Source organism: Triticum urartu, chromosome 5, assembly GCF_003073215.2.
Source record: "Triticum urartu cultivar G1812 chromosome 5, Tu2.1, whole genome shotgun sequence".
Lineage (NCBI taxonomy): Eukaryota > Viridiplantae > Streptophyta > Magnoliopsida > Poales > Poaceae > Triticum > Triticum urartu.
Genome location: NC_053026.1, coordinates 401,993,812 through 402,003,018, shown reverse-complemented (window position 1 = coordinate 402,003,018; position 9,207 = coordinate 401,993,812). Strand labels below are relative to the sequence as shown.

At 44.5% G+C, this 9,207-nt stretch overlaps 1 protein-coding gene across 2 annotated transcripts; it reads left to right on the top strand.

Moving 5' to 3' along the window:
* The first annotated feature begins 3,269 nt into the window (after positions 1-3,269).
* Positions 3,270-4,514, top strand: LOC125556084 (cytochrome c1-like). Of its 2 annotated transcripts, none has more exons than XM_048718880.1 (3): positions 3,270-3,587; positions 3,848-4,027; positions 4,142-4,514. In XM_048718880.1, exons 1-3 carry the CDS (start codon positions 3,423-3,425, stop codon positions 4,445-4,447), a joined length of 651 nt encoding a protein of 216 aa, XP_048574837.1. In that variant the 5' UTR covers positions 3,270-3,422; the 3' UTR covers positions 4,448-4,514. The 2 variants fall into 2 exon arrangements, with proteins under 2 accessions (XP_048574837.1, XP_048574836.1); XM_048718879.1 differs by having other exon boundaries at positions 3,274-3,587; positions 3,848-4,069.
* Positions 4,515-9,207: the final 4,693 nt, after the last annotated feature.

Sequence of the window (9,207 nt, the reverse complement as noted above, 5' to 3'; positions counted from 1 at the left end):
TATGAAGGAACAGAGGGAGTACGTATTTACGTAACCACTAGAGCCACTTAGCGATAGTAACTAATTCCATCGCGAATTGGTTAAGAATAAATGTAACCGCACTATTTATTGCACAACATACTGTACGGTTTACTTTATCGCCCATATATTTGAATTATTTAATATTTTTTTGGGAAAACATGATATTTGTTGAAAAATTCGAACAAAATTTGAAAGTTCACATATTTCATGAAAAGTTCAGAAACATGCAAAAAACTTCCACTTTCAATAAAAAGTGCACAAAATAAAAAATAATTCATGTATTAAAAAAAGTTCACGAATTCAAAGAGTACATAAAATTTTGAAAAATAACTAATTTGAGTAAATAATTTTCATGATTTTGCAAAAAGAATCTAAGTTTGAAGAAGTTAGCGGATTTTGCAAAAGTTCAGAAAATAAATTCCAAATTTAAAACATTAAAAGTTTGAAAGATGTTCTTGAAATTTTAAAAATAGCTCAGAAATTTGCAAAATAACAGAGAAATTTTTTGAACTTTTTAAAACCGAGGAACTCTTTTCAATTTTGTGAACTTTTTTCAACGGTCAATAGTTTTGAAAAATAGCACACGGATTTGAAAAATGTTCTTAGATTTTTAAAAAAAGGTTCATCTATAAAGCTGTAAAAATTTGAAAATTCATGGATTTCAAAAAGTTCATTTAATTTGGAAAAATTTCACTAGAAAAATAGCAAATCTAATTAAAAAGGTTCACTAGAAAAATAGAAAAAATTCATGGATTTCCAGAATTGAATATTTTTGTGATTTTTTTAAAAAATTTGTGAAATTTTTAAAAGGTTCAAAAATTTAATTAAAAAGTTTAGAAATTGAAAATATTTTTTTTGGAAAACTTCGTGCATTTGGAAAAGAAATCAGCAACATGGCTCGTTGACCGTTATTGAAAAAACTTCATGAAGTTGAAAACGGTTACTAGTTTAAAAATAGCTCATGAATTTGATAAGAAAATCACGAATTTAAAATGAAGTTCAATTTTTTTAAAGTTCACGAACTTGGAAAGCTTTCAAGATTTGAAAAGGTTATAAATATGAAAAATGTCATGATTTTGAAAAAAAATCATGGATTTAAAAATAATCTTTAATACAAGGAAAATGTCAAAGCTAAAAGTTCGTTGAATTTTAAAAAACATGATTTAAAAAAAAATCACCAATTTTTTCAATAATATGTTGAAATTGAAAAATAATCATGAAGTTTGGAAAAAAGTTCATGGAATTTGTTAAAAAGCTCAGAGCTAAAAGTTCAATCACTTTCAAAATTGCACAAATTTGAAAAAAAAATAATGCACAAAAAAATCACGAATTTGAAACAAAATTGCAGATTTGAAAAGATTCATGTATTCAAAAATATGTTCACAGAAAGTGAACCAAAAAGGAGAAAAAAAAGAACATAAATGTAACATAAACAAAATAGATAATGAAACGCGAAGAAAATGCCGAACTGGAAATCGAGACAAAACCAGGTGAAACGTAGAAAAAAATGGAACTGGAGGATGTGGGTCGGCCCGCTACTCCAACTAGTGCACCGGGCGTGTGCGCCTCGGACGAAATTGCCTTTAAGCGGCGCTTAGGGCGCCGAATAGGACTTACTTTATAACCGTGCTCTGTCGAGAACCCTACTTTCCGCATGGCAGAATAAACGAGCTTTGGCGCCTTACCAGCATCACCAGCTTTTCTGCGAGCTCCTCCGGGTCGTCAAACCAGTATTCACTGGCCCAGCTTCTACTGATTAATTGGAAATCCTTTTTACAAATCTCCTCCTCAAATCACACGATGCTTTAAAAGGACTTATTTAAAAAAACATAGTGGTAAAACTTTTTTCAAATGCACATCTTCCTTTCCTGAAACTCAAACAACCTACTAGACCATTAGCGACGGAATCCCCGACACGTCAACCTACGTGGGCCGCGTCGTGGTCGCCACGACCGCCAGTTGAGGGAGAATGCTTCTGCCCCAACCCCATCCCACATCTTTTGAAACAGGCTTTCGCCCCGTTATATATATGAAACACCAATCAAATAGAGTACACGGCCAGACAATACAAAGGGATGAGGTAGGCCTGCTGCAACCCGCAGCTGTGACTGACGGGCTTGCCTGTTTAGGGTTGGGGTTTAGAGTTTAAGATTTAGGCTCATCTCCTGTCCTCTTTGGCGCAACGCTAGGTGGGAGACGCACGCCACGAGACCCATGTAACAGTTAGGGACGCGAGCTGACCACGTGAGCGACTCGAGTAGCCTCAGAAGAAGAAAAACGTGAGCGACATGAGCCTATTACTCGCGGCGAGCGTGACATAGCAGCTCCCTGCATATGACGATCGGTTTCGCACTGACAGAAGGGTTGCTGTCTTTCAGGCCCGGCTACTGCTTTTCCCCGGCAAACAAGGATGTTGCCGCATGACGTATGTCCATGGAACTCGGGAAATGTTACTGACACTAATTCAACGGAGCTGCTGGTGCTGCTGATTTGCCTTTCAATGTTGCTGTCAGAATGCCTCTGAATGTGTCAACGAGCAAGCCGTGTTTCTGCGTGCTGGTTTCAATCTTCATCTCTCCATTTTGGCCGTAGCAGAAGGTCTTGCCTGTCCCTGTCCAGATTAAAATAAAAGCGTTAGTTACTTCCGGTAGTGTGCCTGATACTCAACTACCGGTTGAGAGTTTATCTTATCAACCGAGGTTGGATGCTGCGTATATACGAGATTCCAAATTCCAAGAACAATGATTCTGACGAGCAATCATGGCCAGGGAAACAAACAGGAGGCTTTCCTAATTTCCCGAGGGCCAAATTAACAACGAGAACCAGCTGTTTCTGTAGGATGATTGCCATTCTGCCAGAAGGGCCACTGCATCATTATGCACGGACGGACGTAGTGTGATGAGCATGAACGGGAAAGGGCACCGCACCGCACCGCGCCTAGTGGGCGCTAGTTGCGGTGGTTAGGAAATTCCGGAGCCTGCCCTGGGACGCCCAACACACCGGCAGGCAGCAGCACAACCGGCCGCCGCCGTCCCAAAGTCCAATGGGCAGCAGGTAGTACTACTAACATCGATGATGGGATGGGCAGCCGCATATGATATGCGCAATGACAGCACCACGCAGCGAGTTTGTTATTCAGGAGTTGCCGGGTCCTGCGCCCCAGCAGGACGTTGACCGGAGTCTCCTTGCATTGCAGCATAGAATATAGAACTGTCTTGGCCGGCCTCAATGGCAGGTAGCGGAGTGCCTAACCTACCGGGTACCGGCTGGTCAGCTGGAGCACATCCGCCGCTGCATATAACGAATACCGCTTCCTGCTGCGTGTGTGTGTGGGTGTGTTCCTGGCTATCTGGTTCTTGCCTCCGTCAAACCCTCGCTCTAGCGGCGGCGCTGCAGTGGAGATGGGGGCGTGTGCGACGAAGCCTGCTGACCTCAAGGTAGAAGGTGAGGCGCCGGAGGTTCTGGAGGACGCCGCGGAGAAGAACGTCGCCGGTGTGGCTGTGGCTGAAACTGAACCGGCCGCCGACGGGATTCGCCGGAGGTCTCTCAGCGACCTGCTCAAAGAGGTACACAGCTTTGATTTCCTCTTCACTCGCTACTTTAATACAGTGACAGAAGAGCAGGTTTTGATTTAGCAGTTGCGGTCATGTTTCATTAGTCCATTAGTCACATGATAAAACTTGGTTTGGTAGGGTGTCAACAAGTTCCATGGATAGCAGCAGGGGATTTCTAACATCCCCTTTTATCTGGATGGTGTATCCTGCAATTTTATGCGATTTGCACTTCATGAGTCGAGAAGCTCTACTGATTCTGCTCCTTTTGACAGAACGACGAGAGTGACGTCGAGGCTCCGGAGGCAGAGAAGAAGGCTGAAGAACCTGCAGCAGCTACCGCTGATGAAAATGGAGCGACAGAGGAGCAGCTAGCAGTTGAGCCCTCCACTGCGACGACCGAGCCAAATCACACGGCCGAAATCCTGGAGCCAGAGGATGCACATGACGCGCAGGTGGTGGAAGAAGAGAAACGTGTGGATCCTGATTCAGTTCAGGTTGCAATTTATCTTTATGCGATTTGCACTTGATGAGTCAAGAAGCTCTACTGAATCTGCTCCTTTTGACAGAACGACGAGACTGACGACGAAGCTCCTGAGGCTGAGCCAGAGAAGAAGGCTGAAGAACCAGCAGCAGCTACCGCTGATGAAAATGAAGTGACAGAGGAGCCGCTAGCAGTTGAGCCCTCCGTTGCGACGACCGAGCCAAATCACACGGCCAAAATCCTGGAGCCTGAGGCTGCAGAGGATCCCCAGACACATGCACAGGTGGTGGAAGAAGAGAAACGTGTGGATCCTGATTCAGTTCAGGTTACTGTTGTTGATTCTACTGAAAGTGTTGAAGAGAGCAAGGTCGTGGCCGATGCGTCTACCTGAATTATTCTTTATTTATTTTGAGGAAATATTTGTGCCCCTGAGATTGATAATGGTATTTTCTTGTTCATTTCCGTGCTGTAATGCTCAGTTTTTTTTTTTGGTTTTTCTGTGTATGTATTGCATGTCTGGTGGTGTAATAGCTAGATTTTATTGCCATTTCCTTGTTTATGCAACGTTATTACTAGATTTTATTGTCATGTCACGGTTTATGCAACTTTAGGGCGTCTCTAACGGTGACCCGCAAATTTCTTCCCGCATCCGTCCATGAACACGGATGCGGGAGGCCGCTATCCAACTGCATATATTTCAAACTCTTTTTCAACAAAGCGGATGAAATTCATGCAAACTGGGCTGTATTTCATATAAACACGACGAATTTCATACAAACCGGACAAAACCGGACTAGTCTACGGCCGGCGCCGGCAGGTATCCATTCTGACGACATGATACCCTCGACTATCTATTGCCGGCCGCGGCGGGTCTCCAACGCTGTCCCCATGAGCGGCAGCGATGAGCCCCAGAGATATATGCTTCAGCGCAAAAGATGACTCACTTTCGCACCGCTCACCGGAGTGGAATCGCCGCCTGATGCTTCAGCCGGAGGGGGAGGGTCCCTACGCTGCACGGACCAAGGTTGGTTCTTAGGTAAGGGGACAACGGTGACTGGCGAGAGGGCAAGACACCGCTGTGTACGCCGGCAGTGCCTCGGCGGTGGCCTTCATGGGACCCAAGCGACGCGGCCACCTGTGTTCTACTTCTCCTTGATGATGGGGACGGACACGGACATGCTGGCCGCCACCTCGTCGATATCCGCAAAGCCGGCTTCTTTCTCTGCCTGCATGGTGCGGCTACGAGCGCGTCGACAGCAAATGGCGCGGTCGTAGGCATTGGAGGCGCGATACGATGCAGCGGCGTCGACGGTAGCGATGATGCCCGTGCTGCCATGTTCCTTGCCGTGCCGGCCTGGAGCAACTCACCACTCCTTCACGAACTAGCTTGGAGCGGCGAGTAGCTGAACCACACGTCGGCTTGGGGCGGCAACTTGCTCCATCAGGCTAGCCGAGGGAGGTGAAGCAGCGAGCTGCGTCGCTTGTATTTGCCGGGCTCGGCGGGCCACCCAGCCGCCTTTTATGCCGGTGAACTATTCTTACTACTCGTGGAATGCTGATACGTCTCCAATGTATCTATAATTTTTTATTGTTCCATGCTATTATAGTATCAATCTTGGATGTTTTATATGTAATTATATGCGACTTTATATCATTTTTTGGGACTAACCTATTAACCTAGTGCCAGTGTCAGTTGCTGTTTTTTTGCTTGTTTTTGGCTTTTCAGAAAATCAGTATCAAACAGAGTCCAAATGGAGAAAAAACTTTGGATTAATTTTTTCTGAACCAGAAGGGACCCACGAAGGTTCGGGAGAAGACCTGAGGAGTCACGAGGAAGCAACAAGCTCAGGGGGCGTGATACGTCTCCAACGTATCTATAATTTATGAAGTATTCATGCAATGTTTACAATAATTTTATATGATTTGATTGAACTAACCAGGAGTGACGTTGTTTTCAGCAGAACTACCGTGGTGTCGTTTTTTGTGCAGAAATAAAAGTTCTCGGAATGGGCTGAATATTTACGGTGATTTTTTATGGACCAAAAGAGACCCCCGAGTATATCTGGCCATGGGCCGGGCCTAAAAAAGCCCATGGCAGAAAACTGAGGCCCAGGCCCTCCCAGGCCCTACCACCGGGCCTACTTTTTAAGCCCAAGCCCGGCCCATCTCGTAAAAGCCCTGAAAAGCCTTTGGGCTTAGGGCCGTGGGCCGGGCCTCTTCCTTAAAATGCCAATATGTCAAGCCCAAGCCCGTCCAGGCCCTATTGATGGGCTCAAAACTCAGGCCCAAGCCCGGCCCATGGACAAGCCCATCGGGCCTAGGCCCTGGATTTTAGGGCCGGGCCTGGGTGGGCCGACAGGGCCGGGCCTGAGATGGCCAGGACTACCCCCGAGGCATCGGAGTTGGGCCAGAAGAGTCCCGAGGTGACGGCAAGGTAGGGGGCGCGCCCTACCCCCTCGGGAGGGTGCTCCTGTCTTGCCGCTGCCTCGTGGATCCCCTCGTAAATACCAAAACCACAAGAAAGGAACCTAGATCAAAAGTTTCGCCGCCGCAAGCCTCTGTAGCCCTGAAAAATCAATCTAGGCCCTCTCCGGCACCCTGCTGGAGGGGGCCATCATCATCGGAGGCCATGGAGGAGGAAGCCGGAGGGGGCCAAGGACTAGAGGGAGAACCTCTCCCCACCTAGGGGGGGTGGCCATGGAGGAGGAAGCACAACGAGCAGACTTGATACGTCTCCAAAGTATCTATAATTTTTGATTGTTCCATGCTATTATATTATCTGTTTTGGATGTTAATGGGCTTATTTATACACTTTTATATTATTTTTGGGACTAACCTACTAATCCAAGGCCCAGTGCAAATTGCTGTTTTTTTGCCTATTTCAGTGTTTCGCAGAAAAGGAATATCAAACGAAATCCAAATGGAATCAAACCTTCGGGAGAGTTATTTTTGGAACAAACGTGATCCAGAGGAGAGGCCACGAGGCAGGGGGCGCGCCTACCCCCTGGGCGCGCCCTCCACCCTCGTGGCTCCACCGACCTACTTCTTCCTCCTATATATATCCATATACCCCGAAAACATCCAGGAGCACCACGAAACCCTATTTCCACCGCCGCAACCTTCTGTACCCAAGAGATCCCATCTTGGGGCCTTTTTCGGAGCTCCGCTGGAGGGGGAATCAATCACGGAGGGCTTCTACATCAACACCATGGCCTCTCCGATGATGTGTGAGTAGTTTACTTCAGACCTTCGGGTCCATAGTTATTATCTAGATGGCTTCTTCTCTCTCTTTGGATCTCAATACAATGTTCTCCTCGATCTTCTTGGAGATCTATTTGATGTAACTGTTTTTGCGGTGTGTTTGTCGAGATCCGATGAATTGTGGGTTTATGATCAAGTTTATCTATGAACAATATTTGATTCTTCTCTGAAATCTTTTATGTATGATTGGTTATCTTTGCAAGTCTCTTCGAATTATCAGTTTGGTTTGGCCTACTAGATTGATCTTTCTTGCAATGGGAGAAGTGCTTAGCTTTGGGTTCAATCTTGTGGTGTCCTTTCCCAGTGATAACAGGGCAGCAAGGCACGTATTGTATTGTTGCCATCGAGGATAAAAAGATGGGGTTTATATCATATTGCTTGAGTTTATCCCTCTACATCATGTCATCTTGCCTAATGCATTACTCTGTTCTTATGAACTTAATACTCTAGATGCATGTTGGATAGCGGTCGATGTGTGGAGTAATAGTAGTAGATGCAGAATCGTTTCGGTCTACTTGTCGCGGACGTGATGCCTATATACATGATCATGCCTAGATATTCTCATAATTATGCAATTTTCTATCAATTGCCCGACAGTAATTTGTTCACCCACCGTTATACTTATGCTATCTTGAGAGAAGCCACTAGTGAAACCTATGGCCCCGGGTCTATTTTCCATCATATAAGTTTTCAATCTATTTTACTTTGCAATCTTTAATTTCAATCTATATCATAAAAATACCAAAAATATTTATCTTATTATTATTATCTCTATCAGATCTCATTCTTGTAACTGACCGTGAAGGGCTTGACAACCCCTTTATCGCGTTGGTTGCGAGGTTCTTATTTGTTTGTGCAGGTACGAGAGACTTGCGTATAGTCTCGTACTGGATTGATACCTTGGTTCTCAAAAACTGAGGAAAATACTTACGCTACTTTGCTGCATCACCCTTTCCTCTTCAAGGGAAAACCAACGCTGTGCTCAAGAGGTAGCAAGAAGGATTTCTAGCGCCGTTGCCGGGGAGATCTACGCACAAGTCAAGACATACCAAGTACCCATCACAAACTCTTATCCCTCGCATTACATTATTTGCCATTTGCCTCTCGTTTTCCTCTCCCCTACTTCACCCTTACCATTTTATTTGCCCTCTTTTTCCGTTCCCCTTCTCTTTTCTAGTTCACCTCTTTTCGCTTGCTTCTTGTGTGCTTGTGTGTTAAATTGTTTGTCACGATAGCTCAATATAATACTAAATTGTGTGATTTTTCCAATACCAACAATAATGTTTTTATTAGCACTCCGATTGCTCCTCCTACCGATGCTGAATCTTGTGAAATTAATGCCGCTTTGCTGAATCTTGTCACGAAAGATCCGTTTTCCGGCCTTCCTAGTGAAGATGCCGCTACCCATCTGAACACCTTTGTTGATTTGTGTGATGTGCAAAAGAAGAAAGATGTGCATAATGATATTGTTAAATTGAAGCTATTTCCGTTTTCGCTTAGAGATCGTGCTAAAACTTGGTTTTCATCTTTGCCTAAAAATAGTATTGATTCATGGAATAAGTGCAAAGATGCTTTTATCTCTAAGTATTTTCCTCCCGCTAAGACCATCTCTCTTAGAAACGATATTATGAATTTTAAGCAACTTGATCATGAACATGTTGCACAAGCTCGGGAGAGGATGAAATTAATGATACGTAATTGCCCTACACATGGTTTAAATCTTTGGATGATTATACAAAATTTCTATGCCGGATTGAATTTTGCTTTTAGAAATTTTTTAGATTCGGCCGCGGGAGGCACTTTTATGAAAATCACTTTAGGATAAGCTACCAAACTCCTAGATAATATTATGGTTAATTATTCTCAATGGCACACTAAAAGATCTACTAG